The following is a 16,550-nucleotide window of genomic DNA, read 5'->3' as shown; positions in this document are numbered from 1 at the left end:
ACTAAGGGAGGGCTGGGGGCAGGGAATCAGAAGTGAGGGGCACTGGGCCAGGACTAGCCATCCATGTTTACAAATAGGTTCTAGTACAAAAAAAAGGTTAAGGACCACTGGCCTAGGTAACTGAAGACAATAAGGGTCTTGCAGTATTTATCTAAAGACTGAGAAACACACAGTCCCACCTCCCCTCAAAGCATGCTGCCCATTTGTTCTCTTACCTTCAACTGCTGTGCCGCTGGGAGTCACTTGCTTTATATGAAAACAAATGCCGCTGAAAATATTATTCTTAGACCCCTGGCATAAGTCCAATACTCTGAGGCTCGGACATGGGAAAGCCTGGGTCTGAGCTGGGACCAGGGATGTCTGGTGCTAAATCCCAACGCTCACCTAAGTGTTGAGGGTTAGCATGGGGCAGCTGTGGAGTCCAGAATAAAGCCAGCCCCTGCCCAATTGGCAGGAGTAGGCTGGGGCAGCTCATGGGCCTGAACTCGGGTATATATCTGGAAGATGCCAGGCATAGAGCTGGGGATGGAAAAATTTCTCACCTCCCACGTGCTACTTTAGAGAGAGCTGCACATACTACTTTAGAGAGGTACCTGACATAAGCAGTGTGGGATGGAAAAGCTCTCACCCCTGGCTGCTAGCACCAGGTAGCTCTTTAAACACACAAGTGCAGCTGGGGGAGGGGGATCCTTCCCCATTTCTCACTGCACAGGTTAGACACCTCTTTAAAACAGCACACTGTTTAAAAAGGCACCTGGCATGCGCACCAGGGGATGGTAGGAGGTCCTCCATTTCCAGCTGCACCATTGTGGGGGGACCATGAGTCTGATATTGGGGAGCCTCTCCCTGATGTTGGGTTTTTGGCATTCAGGAATGTTAAAAAAAAAAAAGAAGCAGACAGATGTTCAGCTGGGACGCAGAGCTGCAATCTTTCTTTTTAAAGGTCCAGGACACTATAAGCTTGACATCAAGGAAGGGCTGCTGATACTGGGCTCATGGCACTCCAGACTTTTAAAAAGCAGGCATGCAGCTGGGAGCCCCAGCTGCACCCCCCACTTCTTACATTCCCAGTCACCTGCAGAATGGCACCTGGAGAATAAGGAGTTCCTAGCTTCCATGTTTGTGGGGGGCAGGAAGGGGAAGAGGGCAACAGGGAAGTATAGTCAGGGAGCAAGGAGCTTGCTGATCCCCAACCATAGGTGCCCCTCTGTGCAGGCAGCTGTGCAGTTAGAGTCTGAAGAACCTTGTCTACCAGGAGCTTTAGCAGCTGTCACCTCTTGCACTGCCCAGTACTCATCAAGAACTAAAAATCTCAATATTTGTTTTAAATTTCAAACAACAATGTCTGGTAAGGATGCATATGCAAGCAAATGTATGTTAGTCAGCTTGAAGGAGGCATAATTTAGAGTGAAAATGTATCTTCATTTTCAAATAATGAGGGTTAATCAGTAAGATTTGAAATGCTAAAGGAAAAAAAGTAATATACGGCAAGAGAGTCTCAGACAGGTTTTGAAATTCTTTTCAGACAACCATTGCCATGGAGGATTTCTCACAAAGTTAAAAAAACAGCCCTTTGAGAGGAACACCATCCTATTTTTGTGTTATTAAAAAAGAATAAATGTCTTTCGTTTTGGCTATGAGTTAATGAGGAGTTAACTTCCATAGGAAGAAACGTGATCTAGGATACAAACACTTACTTCAACAGAACCAATCTTCCTGGATCTTGGAAGGGGCGACTTTCTGTGTATGTGAATTGGGTCTGAAACCATGGGTTTGAACATAACTACTGAACGATCCATTTCATCCTTCCTGGAAGCATGCACCTCTTCATCACTATCATTTCTATGCGAGTTTTTCTTGGGGCCTTCATTCTACAAGGAAAGATTACTTGTTCGTGTTAGCATGACACTGTGACATTTGGACACAAAAATCGATTAAGTAAAATGAGTAAGACAAAAAGCTTAAGTTACTTTATACACATAAGATGTTAGTTGTATGCATGTAGCTTAAAGCTTTTAAACTATAAAAGTAGTACTTAACAGTCTTTTACACACCTACAAAAAGCATCTACTACTTTAACTACTTGCAACTTAGCACAATGTGCACAATGATACCTATACCTGCACCCTTATTTTTTACATCATACTGTCTTTGTGCAGGTTCCTTGCTGGATGCAAACGTAAAGTTTTGGCCCCTAATTGAAATCAATGGTAAAACTCCTGCCAAATTAAATGGGGTAGGACTAAGCCCAGAGTCTTAAACTTTCTTATGCTTAATTACTTAATTATACAGGCATCCAGGTACAACTGAAAATATCACTGTTTTACTCAAATTATTGTGTGTGTCATTTTGTGCAGTTGTCAAAACATCAGAAAAAGCGTGATTACCTGCTGATGCCATTTTCCCCTATGCAGTTGAAGATTCTTAAAGCCATAAAAAAATCATAAAAAGCTGAGATCATATATGCTGTAAAAAACATACTTTTAGGATGAGCTGATATAAGGTTATCAAATACAGTATCTGTTTGCAATTGAAGGATCAGAATTATGACATGTTTGCAATTTAGTTTACAGATTATTTAATAGCCCTGAGCACACAAAAGGATTTTTAAAGTTTAATTTGCAAGTGAAGGTGCATTTTCTTAGTTTTTTTTAGAAATCAGCAAGTCCATGAACTTAAATATATTTATTATTTTAATATAATTTTAAGTGAAATATTACCTCTCTCGAGGCAGGTCTATATCCATAACCAGCTGGTAAGTTTTTATCCTCTTCACAGCCTTTAGCTCCTGGACTGAAGTGCAGCTCAACATGAAAACGTTCCTCTGAAGACGGTTCCTAGAGAAAGTGAACAGTACATTTACTCTTTAATATATAGCCTGAATTAACCATCTCTGCAGATGGGGTTTTTTTTTCAGTTTGCTTAATTACCTTGTTTGGATCCTCGTACAGCATGATAACAATCTGAGTCATGTAATTAAGTTCATTGACAACATTGAGATAATCCATAGCTCGCTTCCACTGATCATCTTTTGATTCCTTAAAAGTAAATGAAACATTTGATAACATGTATTTTAAAAAAAATTAAAAGATACTAGCACAGGGCCTTAGGACCCAATTACAGCATACAGGGGCCAGCTAAGGCTGTGCGGGGCACAATCTGGCCAGCAGCCTAGTTTCATGCCATTCACCTCTCCCACAGGTTCCAAAGTTTGAGCACCACTCATCTACGGAATCAATTAGTCTGACAAAATCTAAGTTGGGGGCCTGTTTTATTTGTTTGCATTTTTTTTAACCACATTTCCACTTACCTCCCTAATAACCTCCCCTTCAAAATTTGTTCTAAAGCTTTGCAGCCTATTAAAGCAAAGGCACAGAAATGCTTGACGCCCTTTCCAAAAGGGAATGTTTTGAGAGGGCAGCAGCTAGCTTTTAATTGTTGCAGGTGAATGAGCTGAGAATGTTCAAAGGCAGCAAGCTTACTCCAACATTAGCCCTGGATGAAGGAGCATTAAAACCTAAAGTGGGTAATGCTGCATTTGGATCATTAAAAATATCGCTGCTATCTAGCCTACTAATTTTATGTGCCAGTTCTTACAAAATTCTGGGATGAAGAATAACTAGTTCCCTCAACTTGAATTCATTAAGTGATAAGGTTTACTGTTGCCTCAGCTGTGATAATTTTCCTTCATATAGCCTCATTCCCATTAACCATTCTTGCTTTGGCTCCCATAAATCACCACTGCTGTCCTACTGGAAACTGAGGCAAATCATTCATGTTGGTATCTAAACTATAATTAGGCGATCTTAAAGTTTTACCTAAGTAGGAGGCACTGAAGAGTTCAAATGCAAGTCTCTGCCTGGAAATTACCATGCATTAGAAGTTGCACTAAAAGTAACCTTAAAATATTTTCCCTTGTATTTTTCTACTAAACCAAAGAGTTCCCAGATGACTTGAGTGCATAATACAAATGTGAATGTTTTCTAATATACTGGAACAGAAATTAAGTTGAAATTTTCATAGAAGCCTAGAGGAGTTGGGCACCTAATGCCTATTTATTTTTAATTGGTTCTGGGCACAATTTCCTTAGGTTCCTTTTATCACAGCATTTGCTCCAAGATAAAAGTGTTCAACTTGCATCACATAAGGCACCATATCGAAGGATTGATAGTAGAGAGTGGACATGACTCTCGCTGGTGAAATATAATCGAGTGCGAACGTGACGTTCTGGAGACATAACACCTCTAGAGTACCTAAAATGAGAAATACAGGAAAATCTTGGTCAGTGAATCATAAGGCATTTAGATGAACCTACATTAGACAACATAGCAGATTTTTTTTTTAATTAGACACAGTTAAGTAATTAGTTTTACTATTTAGATAGCACGCGTCTAAAAGCATTTCAAATATGCAAGTTATAAACATTTAATTTTAGTCAACAGAAATAACAAAACTTTACATACGTATGTAAAAAACATTAAAAACTTACAGAGGGTGGAGTTTGTTTACTGTATCGTCATCTTGAGTTCTCTGAAGGTCTGAACGAATTTTCCTAACTAGAGGAGTACAGTATCCTTTGGCAATCTCTAATTTTTCAGCGTTGGAAATACCGTATTCCTAGACAGGAAGAAATTAATTTCTTGAAACCAAACTGTACAACATACAGAGAAGTCAACCTTCAGCTGAAACCTTGCAAGTGAAAATAGCTAGCCACCTGCTACATTGTTGTGGTTACAAACCGTGGTCTAAATGTACGATTGTGAACAACAATACTGTGTTAGGAATGTCTGAAGAGGTTTCCCTAAGCATTTGTCTTCTGTCAACAAGCTTGCTTATTAGGCCTGCGCGAAGCGGCTAGTATTTGCTTTGGATTCAGATTTGGCTGATTCAGGGGACAGTGACTCGATTCGGTGATTTGAATCACTGTTCCAAATCGAGCTGGCGGAATCTGATTCGGTGATTCGGCCACCACTGAATTGGCTGAATCGAACAGGCCCCATCCCGCCCCAGCATCATGGCACTTCAAAACAAACAAAGCTCTGCACTCATTGGTTCTTGCTCTTTCAAAAAAAAAGCCCCGACTGATACCTGCTGCTCCCCACTACCCTACCTTGTGGGGAGGAGCTCTGCTATGAGCCCCCAGAGGTCCCGACAGCTGCTGCAGCAGCCAGTGAGTGCAACAGGGCTTTACTTTATTTTATTTTATTTTATTTTTAAAGTGCTAGGATGCTGAGGCTAGTCGGGACAGCCACTAACAGGGTTGGGAGAGCAGGTGGTGGTCAGGGGGTGCTCAGGGGGGCTGGGGGAGCAGGCAGGGGATGGGGTCTGGCATGGGTCCCCCCATGGTCCCCTACCCTCTTCTCCAGCCCCCCCGCAAATTACCAGCATGGAGCCCAGGTCCCCCTTTCTGCAGTGGCAAGCAGGAACTACCCAGTTCTCCAAATCTTCTCCAAATTGATTTGGAGGCTTTGAATTAATTCAGACCTTTTAATTGGTCTCCTGATTTGAATCAGAGATTTGGCTGCCAAATCGAATCAGCAACCAAAGCTTCGCACTGCCCTCTTGCTTATACCAAGAATGTTCTGAAAGGGTTTACTTTTGTGGCCTGAGAAGCAGAGTTTTTAATTTCTTCACCTCACTACCAACTGTTAAAAAAGACACATCTTCCTTTCCGACTTCTGAAAGACATTTGGTGGTCAAATCTATCTGGAAAAAAAAGAATAAAGGAACCCCTCCCTCCAGGTGTTCTGTAATGAGTAACATCACCAGCCTACAGCATATTGCTATATTATTCTCAGCCTGACTGAGTCATACAAGTGATCTGAAAGACGAGCATAGTTAAAAGACTACCATGGCAGGATATCCCTTGCATTCTTACCACCTTGGGTACTGAGCATACTACCATGTAAACAGACTCGTCTCATTTCTATTTGTGAATCACCACCAAAGACAATTCAAAGCTACTCAATGCAAAGCTTCACTACATTAGTCTGAATTGTAACTTAATTTTAAATGAATTTCCTTGGGGTTAAAGCATACTGAAAAGCAACAGCAATCTGTCTTGCTTATAATTTTTTCAGTCATTATAATCAATGAAATACTCCTTATTCACCTTCATACCACTCCACGCACCATACTAAATTGTATAGTGCTTCAAATTTTAACTCTTTTAGAAAACAGAGGACTCTCTCATGAAAAGTAGATTTCTGTATTTAACATCTTATCAACGTCAAATACAGCAAACAAGAATCTGAGGTTACCATACCAGGAGTTTAAATAGTAGCATTAACACACAAAAAATATATTTTTAAAATGGATAGTTTGCATTTCCAACCTGGGAGAATAAATGTCTTTAAATGAGTTAGGTGAATGTCCAGTTTTTTGTACAACCAGCAGTCACAGGTAACCCTCTGAACACCTGGCATTATATATTCCTGTAGTGCTGTACAGCACACACTAGCTCACAAAACCAGCTTCATTCTTCTAATGGTACCCGACACCCCAATATTTCAGTGCAGTTCATTCTCTGTAAAACTCACAATATACTAAAGAAAAAAATATAAATAATGTGTGTTAATTTGTATTTTCTCAACCTTTCAGTTTCTCAGTGTATGTGTTAGTCCCATGGTCAACCCCAACCGGTCAATAGCTTTAAAAGGTCCTTACAGGGTATTTCAAGTAAAGTTAACCAAGATTAAAACAAACAAACAAACCCCCAAGACACCCCAAGCCAAAATACAAAGGCAATTTTTTCCAGTTTCTGATGAGTCAAATAAAAGGGTTATGTAGTTAAGGCCCCCTTTTTTTTTTTAATCAATTAGTCAACAGCACACAAAGAAGAAATATGGCTAGGATCATTATCAATCTGAACAACTAAGCATCCTATTTTCATCATAATCAACTGCGGGTGAGCTTCAGCCGAAGTTTAGGGTAAGGCTTTAGTATTCTGCCACCATGCCTAATCTTGACAAGGCCACTGTCTGGCATTGTCTATTAAAAAAGAGAAATAACCCGCCCCGCCCAAGGTAGAGTCATGATATAAAGATGAAACTAATATGCTTTCATTCCTATAGTCTTCTTTTTCAGGTGCTTGGCTGGTACGTTTTGGTCACGTGCCAAAACTCAAACTAGTTGTCAATTTGGGCTTGGGGAAAGAAAAAAAACCAACTTTTTTTTGGTAAAATTGAGAGGTAACTAAATGTTTTCTGCAGTATGAGAATGTGAATCACCTACTAAGATTATTTGGGCATAATGGGTACATATATACTAACTTTCTGACAGTTAAGCTGGCTTAATTTTTGAAAACTAATTTAACTTTCAGAGTGTACTTACACGGAGCAGAGTTGGCTTAAATGTGACTGCGGTGAAGCACCTTTGGGGTGCTCGCCGTGTGGCAGAGGCTGTAAAAGGCTGGGGCAGAGCCCAGCAGAGAAGTCAGCCCAGGGAACTCCCTAGGCTGAACCAGAGTTCATTCAAAGGGGAAGGTGGTATGGCTGAGGACCCTTGAGGGTGCTCGCTATTTGGGGGCTCCCACAGGCTCCAGTGGGAGCCTGCTTTGGAGCAGCATCAGGGGAAACCCCCTAGATACTTTAAAGGGAGAAGGTATGTGGCAGGACACTGTTGGTGCCTGCCACTTTACGACCAAAGCTAAGCAGCCAGCAGGTGCTTGATTAAAGGCAGTCATTTTAGATCTCCGGCTGCTTATATAAACTGCACCCTGCTGGGGGTGGGTGGCCTGGTGGGGCTCTCAGTGCTGCAGGAGCCCTCAGGAAATGCCAAGCCAGTTATCACCTAGGTGAAAGGCAGGTCGGGGTCCCTTAACCCCTAGCCCCTAGAACCGGGTGAGTCTGGTAACACCAGAGGTAGTCAGGGCCAAGCATGGCTATGGCCACCTGAGCCCTCTTGGGTGCAAGACCCCGAGGAGGGAGAGTGGGGGCTAGCCATGGCTGAGGCCACCTGAGGCCTGTAGGGTGCAAGACCCAGAGGAAAGGTAGTTGGGGTCAGGCATGATTATGACCACCTGAGCCCACTGGGGGGGAAGTCCATGGCCCTGAGTGAAGGGGGCGGTGTGGAGCCCCGAGTGAAGGGGGCAGAGATGAGTAGCCCCAAGCGAGGGGATGGTGTGGAGCCCCAGGTGAAGGGGTGGTGTGGAGCCCCGAGTGAGGGGAGTAGGCCCAGGTAGGTCTTCAGATGCCTGAGGCTGAAGTTTGGGCTAAAGGCAGAGTAGAGGGGGCTCAGCCCAAGAGAGAGGGGCGAGTCCTGACCCCGGTAAGTCCTCCACTGCTGGGAGGCCAAGTGTGGGTCAAAAATAAGATCTGAAGTAGCACCATGACCTGCTGCTCGAGGTGGGGAGCGAGAGTCCCTGTGAGACCCTGGAGCACTAGTTGTGGTATGAGGTACCCCAGCTCCCACATCCAGGAAGGTGGACCCAAGAGAGAGAGTGGAGCTAGTGAGAGAGGCCGGAGGTAGAGTAGCCCCTTGACTGGTCAATGCTGGGGCCAGGACCAGGAAGGTCAAAAGGGCCACAGGCCCACTGCGAGGCATGCCCAGAGCTGAGGGCCTGGGGTCCCACCTAGCCTGGGAGGTGAGGCCGAGGTCTGTGTGGCTAAAGGTCCCGGAGGGACCACACCCAAGAAGGGAGATAGCTACAGGGAGCTTGGCAGCCCAAATAATGGCGTAGGCGGCTGCCTGAGCGGAGGGATCGAAGCAGGGTCCTGACAGAAGGATTCTGGAGCCCAGTGTGGGGCTGGTGTGACTAACAGCTGGATGCCTTCAAGGTGTATTATCTTGAGCCACATTAGTTGACTTAGTTCACAAGAAGGCTGCTACCCGTGTCATGGAGCTGTATGTGTGTATGCTCTGATGAGACTTAATTTAAGTCAACTTAGTTAAGTAGCTTTATTTTAAAATCGGCTTAGTATAAGTGTATGCACCCAATCTTACCTACTCGCCTATGCGCCCAATCCGCACCTACCACTACAGACACTGGTGGCACCTTGGCTTCCTATTTTCTGTCTGTGGTAGTTTAGTTTCTGATGGACTACAATGTTTTAGAATACCGTATTTTTTCACATACAAACACCGCCCAAATAAGATGCACACCTCATTTTCAGAAGGCAGAATGTATATTAAAAAAAAGAAGAAAAAGATTTCTTCAGAGTCCTGGCTGACTGGGCAACAGAGTGAGTTTTCATGGGAACAGTGTCCAGGAAGTGTGACATCCCAGAAGACAGTCTAAGTGAGGCAGGAGGAACTTCCTACCACACCAGGAAATTCCTGCTGCATCACCCAGACTATTTTCTGGGATGCCATCATTCCTGGACACTCAAGGTAAGTCTTCCTGAGAACAATGTCACACAAAGTTAGGTCGCAGACCCTCGCAAGGGCAGTAACAAGACTGTTAGTTCTTCACTGGAAGTAGTTCTTTATATAAGTTTCTGTAAATTAAGCATTGTTCCAAGAGACAGTGTTCAGCCAATATCTATGGCTATGAGAGGGTTAGCACAGAACTTCAACTTGGTAAGCCAGATAAGCACTAGCCATCTTGGTAGCTGTATAGGATGCACATGGTCTTCAGGCATACTGCTTTTCAACCAAGGAAAAGATCTTCCCTGCTTAATATATGCACCCTAATTTTGGGTGTCTGATTTTGAAGAGGGGAAGGAAATGGGGAAGAGGTGCATGCCATACGTGGAAAGCTATAGTAGTCTAAGTTACTGGCCTCATTAGAGAACTTCAGATATGCAGGACGTTGGACTTGATCAAATGGTCCCTCTGGGCTCAACTCTGAAACCTTGACCCGAGCGTATTCTTTTGCTCAAGAATTCTAATTTTTTAGCAGCAGTAAGTCCCATTTGGTTTAAAAGTCAACTTGAGACTCAGTTCAGCAAGATTATGATATCTGTGGCAAACAACCCAAGAACACATTTTGAAAGCAAAAGGTTGACAAAAATGTAACTTCAGATATAGATAAGCTTTGATTACTATTATAATGAACCTAAGTAAACCTTTGAAAGACAAATGAGAAGGGGCAGCTGGGAACTAAGACCTAGAAATACACTCTAAATTTTCTGGAATGTGACAGATTAGATAAACTAGAATTATCAATTTATATTGAGGCCAGCTAATCTATTCTTTACTAGCAATGTTCAATTTCACCAGTAAATGAAAGGTCGACTGAAGATTTCTAGCTATTCATGACTTTTTGAACACCGGAAACAGAAAGTATTTTTCAGAGATGTGGATTAAAGGCAATAATAATAAATATTGTACAATACTTACCTGAGGAATCACAATGTCAGCTAATGCCTTTGAAAGCCTGTATAATTCCATTGTGTTTTCTAACTTTAAGGAACCATTATGCTGGACATCATATTTTATACAGTCATAAATATCAGGGATTTTGCTGATATCATATCTTCCATTCTTTGTTTTAAAGTCCTTTTCCAACTTGGACCACCTACGCAGCATTAGTTCTAGTGTTTCACTATGGTAAAGCTGAATATCTAGACAGATGAATATTTGTATTTTAGTGCTTAAAGTTTAAATCAGTTAAAAGCTAAGTGATTAAAGTATTACTGTGATTACAACTTCAAAATTAACCTCAAAGATAAAAGAAATATTAATTTACTCCAGGTGACAGTCAATTAGGATAAAATAATTGAAAGCCTGGGAATACTATTACAAAAGGTATACTCAAACATTAATCTGAAAGAATCTAAAAAAGGGAATAAGTATGTATATAGGTAGTTCTGCTGCTACCTGCACAGCTATACCAGCAGAATCAAGACATGCCCTCAAGAGTATCATCAGCTTGTCAGGCAGACTTACAGTGGTTAGAACAGGAGAATTCACTAAATTGCAGACCGTGACAAATCAAGAATTGCTCAAGGACTTAGTTTAAAATTAGATGCATTTTTTTCCTGAAGACAAGGAGTCATGCCCCATTTCTCTCTCACTCCTGTAACAATCCAAGACCAGAAGCTAGAGATAGAGGGAGCCAGGACACTGCCAAGAAAAAGAATGTATACTCCCTGGGGCACGGCAAGAATTTGGAAGAAAACAGACGCAGGAAAACATCAATATTAACTATCAATTCAAGTCCTACAGAACTGTAGCCATTAAATGCTGTTTTAATGGTTTACAATGTACAGAGGACAATTTGTACACAATGGGCAGGTCTACACATGTGCATTTACTGTGCAGTAACCAAAATTACTGTGCAGTACAGATGCACATCTACACATGCATGCCCCTACTGCACAGTAAATATGGCAATTTATGCTGACTTGAGTGGAAATTTGATACCTGCATCATGAAGATATCAAAATTTATGCCTGATTAGTTACTGCATAGTAACACATATGTAGACACTTTATTGTACAGTAACACTATGCGTGTGTGGACTGACTTGGGACTAAAGTCAGTCCACACACAACGTTAATATGCTTTAGCACCTGCACGTATACATACTTACTCCACTTACTGTGCAGTAAATTTAAGCCAGCATAAATGCATGTGTAGACATGCCCAGTGGGATCTTTCACTGCTTTTGAACTAACAAAAATCTTCAGCGAAGATACTAATATTCAGAAGTCAGCCTTCACTCAGATTTATAGCAGTCTATTTTTCCTGCCCTTCTCTGATCTGAGATCTACAGGCATTCCAGTCCTTGCATTATTCTTAAAAATATTTGAGTAGTCAACTGCTTTAGTTTCTAGCAAAAACACCAGACATAACTGTTAACTGTAATGTCACCACAGGTTGTTTTTTTGTTAAACTTGTTGCTAATTTTAACGAGTAAAATCTCTATTCTACAACTATACACTCATGGTCAATTTATATGAACTCCCAAATTATTAGATATGAGCAGATTTAGATTAGACATTAAGAAAAAATTCTTTATGGTGAGGGCTGCCAAAGTCTAGAATAGGCTTCCAAGAGAGGTGGTACTCTCCCCTATCCTGGAGCTCTTTAAGAGGAGACTAGACAAGCACCTAGATGGGGGTCATCTGACCACAGTGCTCTTTCCTGCCCAGGGCATGAGGTTGGACTCAATGACTTACTAAGGTCCCTTCTGACCCTAAAAATCTATGAAATATGAAGAGCAAGCCTAACAAAGAAAGGTTGCATGTCTCATGCCTGTGCAAAGCTAGTAGTTTAAAATGGATAAAGTAAAATCTAAAAATATTTTTGTTACCTGCAGACTTGGGATCTTCCATTCGCTGCCTGATTTGAGAGGTCAAGCTTTGGATCAAGGAATATACCTTGTCACATGTCTTCACAGGATTTTTTATCACTTGCATTGACTTTATCAGAGAGATGCTTCCAGATGGATTAAGCTGCAATTTGACATAACAACATTGTATTTTATTATCATTTTTGTCCATTAGGAGACTATTAATCAGGGACGTATCCTCTGACATCACTAAATCAATGACAGTTGATGTCAGAGAAGACAATGACAAGGGATGGATCACTTCAGGCATGGCCTGTTCTTATACTCTCCCACTGATGTAGTGGTGTCCAGCCTTCTTGCCCTGCAGGCTGGATGAGTGGTATGGATTCAGCCTGCAGGCCTGATCAAGCTGCCCTCACACCCTGATCCAGCCACACTATCTGATCTGCAGGACTGGATATTTGGCAGTAGAGGAGAGGCAATTAACACTGCCACCACTCCCCTGCCGCAAAATTTCCAGACCTTTGAGGCGTCCAGCCAGCTGAATGATGTAGCTCCATGGGCCAGATCTGACCCACAGACCAAGGGTTGAGCACCCATATTCTAAAAGCATCTACTTTTGCCTCTGTCAAAACAGGACAATAGGCTGGGGGACAATCAACTTGTTTTATTTTGTAGCAAGCCTATGTAATCTACATTCTATTACACTGTTTTAGGGCTGGTATGGAGAGTGATTTGTGTTTGTTGATTAGAGGGCAGAGGGTATTTTGGATATCTTCACATTCCCAGAACCAGACTGATTCTATAACAAACACATTACTGTCACATGTTTGATAGGTATGTGGAATACCACAGAGTGCATATGGTTAAAGTATTTAAAGAAACATACATACACATTGTATGCATGTACATACTAAAGCAAATAAACATACTAAAACAGATGAACATTACTTCTTCATTTAAGGAATAGGCTGAAATTTTTTCCAGGACAATAAAGCATGTATACTGATTAGCTCAAATTTATAAGTATTCCAGGTTTGTTACAACCTCCTTATTAAAATTTGTTACAGAAGTGTACAAGGGAGTCCACCCCTCCCAATCCTCAACCCCACCCTGAGATGAATACCTATTGTCTTCATCCAAGTATTAGAATATAGTCTGCTGACTTATTTTAACAGAATGTTATTCATGTAATATATTCTAACCTTTTCATAGTCTTCAGGAGTAAATTCTCTGTCTCGCTGGAGTATTTCATGGAGCCTTGCCTTAACACGATGTTGGCAGCTACTTAAAGAATCACTGTCACTGTCCAATAGACCATTCATATTAGCGCTTTTTACCATTTGGACAAGAATAGGAGTCAGTTCTCCCTCTAAAGCTAGTAGTCCCTGGAGAAAACATGACAGTCACCAGACAGTAAACAATGATCAAAAAGGATGACCTAAAATGTTGACCAAATAATGTTAGTGTAAACTAGAGACTGTTCAAATAACTTGCCAATATCTGAAATACTACCCTCAAACCTTATACATTCCATGAAGCTTGTACGTAACTCTCTATTTTGTTCCCTTTTCCACATTAGGCTTCCTGGTAGAGATTAGAAGCATAGGGGGAGAAACAAACGTGTTTAGTATAAAGATGTCTTAAGGATTGTGAAATTATTTCATAGACATTAGGACTGGAAGGGACTTGGCGAGATCATTGGGTCCAGCCCCCTGCCCAAAGGGCAGGAAGTCAGCTGGGGTCAGATGACTCAAGCAAGATAACCATCCAAACACTTTTTGAACATGTCCAGAGTAGGTGCTTGTACCACTTCTGGAGGGAGTCCATTCCAGACTCTGGAGACTCAGACAGTAAACAAGTTTTTCCTTATGTCCAGTCTACTTATGTCTTACTGAGAGGTGACTTACTGAGAAGGGTGAAATGCTTTTCAGTGACTGCAAAACAGAAGTATGCACTACTGACATCCACACCATTCCTATTCTGATGATTGGATAGCTTCTAACATAAGGGATGAGAACTTGCTCTTTCCAGGAGTCATAAGTTCACCCTAAACACACTTAATCTTTTATTTAGTGGGTTGTACTGAAGCCATATATTATCCCCAATCTCCTAATGAACATAAACAAGGGTTTTACCAATAGCTTCATGTTGAAAAGTTTCCCACAGTACCTTTGCAAAAGCTGCTGCAGTCATCTGAACTCGTCCCTCATCAGAAGCATATATTTTGAGATCATGTCGATACGTACTATGTAATCTAAGTAAACCACATCCAGGAAATCCAGCATAATCCCCTACCAAAAAAACATTCTTCTTAGACTCTCATTCTATACTTGTTCATTTTTGAAAAAGTCTAATTTATGACATACAGTGCAGGCAAATTACCTTGTCCACCGGGGTACATGCACCTGAAAGCTCTTCCAAGCTCCTCGGCTTGAACCCTGCCTGCAGGGGTCAATTCTCCTCCCCATTTTAGAACTAGCAGTAGGGAAGGCTCATTTCTTTTGCTATCTAATCAAATGCAGAAAGAAGTTAGAAGCAACAGGCCAACAAATCCAAACATCTATTTAAGGGCAAATGAAGTATTCAGTCCTGTGCATCTCATTTAAGAGCTATTCTATCTCTAGAGTTATATTGCTTTGAAAAAAAACCCAAGCATAATTCAACCAAACACTGAAACAAAGCATAACTCGGATACTTTAAGAAAGCAAACAAAACTCTTCTTACTGAGAAAACAAATAGGTAAGAAATCTCAAATTTTAAATATATTAAGAATCAGCAAGTTGATGTTTTGTGCATTAACTACTTATAAATACCCATAAACAAAATTTTAAGGGTTTTAGAAACTCATGAAAAAAACAGGTGGTGGTAGTACATGGAAAAATGTAAAGTTTTCGAAAAGATATTTCTGATGCATAGTTTATAAAATTTCTTCCCTATATATTTTCTGCTACTCACGAAACCATGTTAAAATGTAAATTACAGCTATAATTATAGCAACTCAGCAACCTGAGATCGCTACTCATGGTATCACTACAAAAACACTGATGTAAGGCAATATGGTGCTTATTTGCCCACAACACAAATGTTAATTTACATACAGTATTCATTCCGTTTTGCTTACCACCATGTACTCTCGAGTTAATATATAAGCATACTACATACTATGTGTAAGTGATTATGTGTCAATGATATTGTACCTTCTTCTTCACTAGAAGTTTTTGGGCAACCATGAGGGAGATACGTTAACTGGACTTTGCGATTTATGCCAGAAAAATGTCCGTACCTAAAGTGGAAGAAAAAAGCATGCTAAGATGCACGAAGACTGTCAAGTGCATACTCCATTTTACCACACTCCTCCATCACTTTGACATACACTAAATCCAAGAATCTGTCCTGTCTGTTGTGTTTAACCTGTTCTCCTAGACAAGATTCAATAAAAAGTTTAAAATGGCCATCAACATGTAACAGTAATTATACATTACACCTTCTTACTGCACTGCCCAAGAAATTAATTGTGGGGTTTGGACCTAGAACAGGAAGACCCCTATACTTCTTGTTGATGCTTAATTTATTCTATCCACCCTTTGGTGTTTTTGTTTTTTTTAAATATCAGTTTCAGCAGTAAGTGGCAATGAGAAACTACCATAAGTTAAAGACATGAGATATTAAGACGTTCTCAGGTTATGATGAATTTTCACATTAGATGAGAATTCCCAAGAACAAGATCTTTTATTTATTATACTCTATACAATTTGCTATATATAAACAGAACACAACATCAATTCTATTTACTGTATTACAGAAGCTTCTCTAGGTTCCACCTGTATCTAGCACAATGGTATTCTAATCACTACATAAGACGAGACAGTCTTTGCTTCAAAAAGCTTACTCTCCAGCTGGACATGACTAATAAATCTTTAGAACAAAGAAAGTCTCCTCCTTATAAGAAGAGAAATGAAAGATAGCACAGATTAAGTACTCCAAATCATCCACAAAACTAGGACAGAGAGAGGAATTAACCCAGCTCTCCTCAGTACCATCCAATTTCTTAAATCACAAGATTATCCTTTTACTCAATACATTAAAAAACAAGGATTAAGCCCTTGGCTTACTTGACATTATAATCTAAAGATTATTCACATTTTGATAATGAAAGAGATCAAAACAATCATTTCAGTACTGATGTGAGGCCAAAAGATGCACTTACATCTCCAACACAGTTTTCAGCTGTTCTAGTTTTGCCTTGCTTTCTTCAATTTCAGAGTCATTGTTTTGTCCAAGTTCTATTAGAAGCTGTCTTGCTATATCAAGCACTTCCTAACAGAGAAAGCAAAATAAAACAAAAAAGTATATGAACAAATTCTTATAT

General features: G+C 40.8%; 1 protein-coding gene across 17 annotated transcripts in view; it reads right to left on the bottom strand.

Annotated features, from left to right (window-relative positions):
* Positions 1–16,550, bottom strand: part of PPIP5K2 (diphosphoinositol pentakisphosphate kinase 2) — an 84,095-nt gene that overhangs the window by 19,868 nt on the left and 47,677 nt on the right. For all 17 annotated transcript variants that reach the window (XR_002100503.1, XM_019532430.1, XM_019532429.1 and 14 more), the window contains 12 exons: positions 16,389–16,498; positions 15,379–15,464; positions 14,564–14,689; positions 14,351–14,472; positions 13,384–13,566; positions 12,200–12,341; positions 10,282–10,505; positions 4,490–4,617; positions 4,139–4,253; positions 2,931–3,038; positions 2,721–2,837; positions 1,698–1,871 (listed from right to left, as the gene is read on the bottom strand). Coding sequence is in view for 16 of the 17 variants with exons in the window: in XM_019532430.1 (XP_019387975.1) it covers positions 1,698–1,871; positions 2,721–2,837; positions 2,931–3,038; positions 4,139–4,253; positions 4,490–4,617; positions 10,282–10,505; positions 12,200–12,341; positions 13,384–13,566; positions 14,351–14,472; positions 14,564–14,689; positions 15,379–15,464; positions 16,389–16,498 (1,635 nt within the window). In the remaining variant the exon portion in view is untranslated. The remainder of the gene's footprint in view (positions 1–1,697; positions 1,872–2,720; positions 2,838–2,930; positions 3,039–4,138; positions 4,254–4,489; positions 4,618–10,281; positions 10,506–12,199; positions 12,342–13,383; positions 13,567–14,350; positions 14,473–14,563; positions 14,690–15,378; positions 15,465–16,388; positions 16,499–16,550) is intronic.

The sequence above is a fragment of the Crocodylus porosus genome, unplaced genomic scaffold (assembly GCF_001723895.1).
Source record: "Crocodylus porosus isolate Cpor-Errol unplaced genomic scaffold, CroPor_comp1, whole genome shotgun sequence".
Lineage (NCBI taxonomy): Eukaryota > Metazoa > Chordata > Crocodylia > Crocodylidae > Crocodylus > Crocodylus porosus.
The sequence above is the reverse complement of the archived record's forward strand: the minus strand, read 5'-3'. Positions and strand labels throughout refer to the sequence as shown.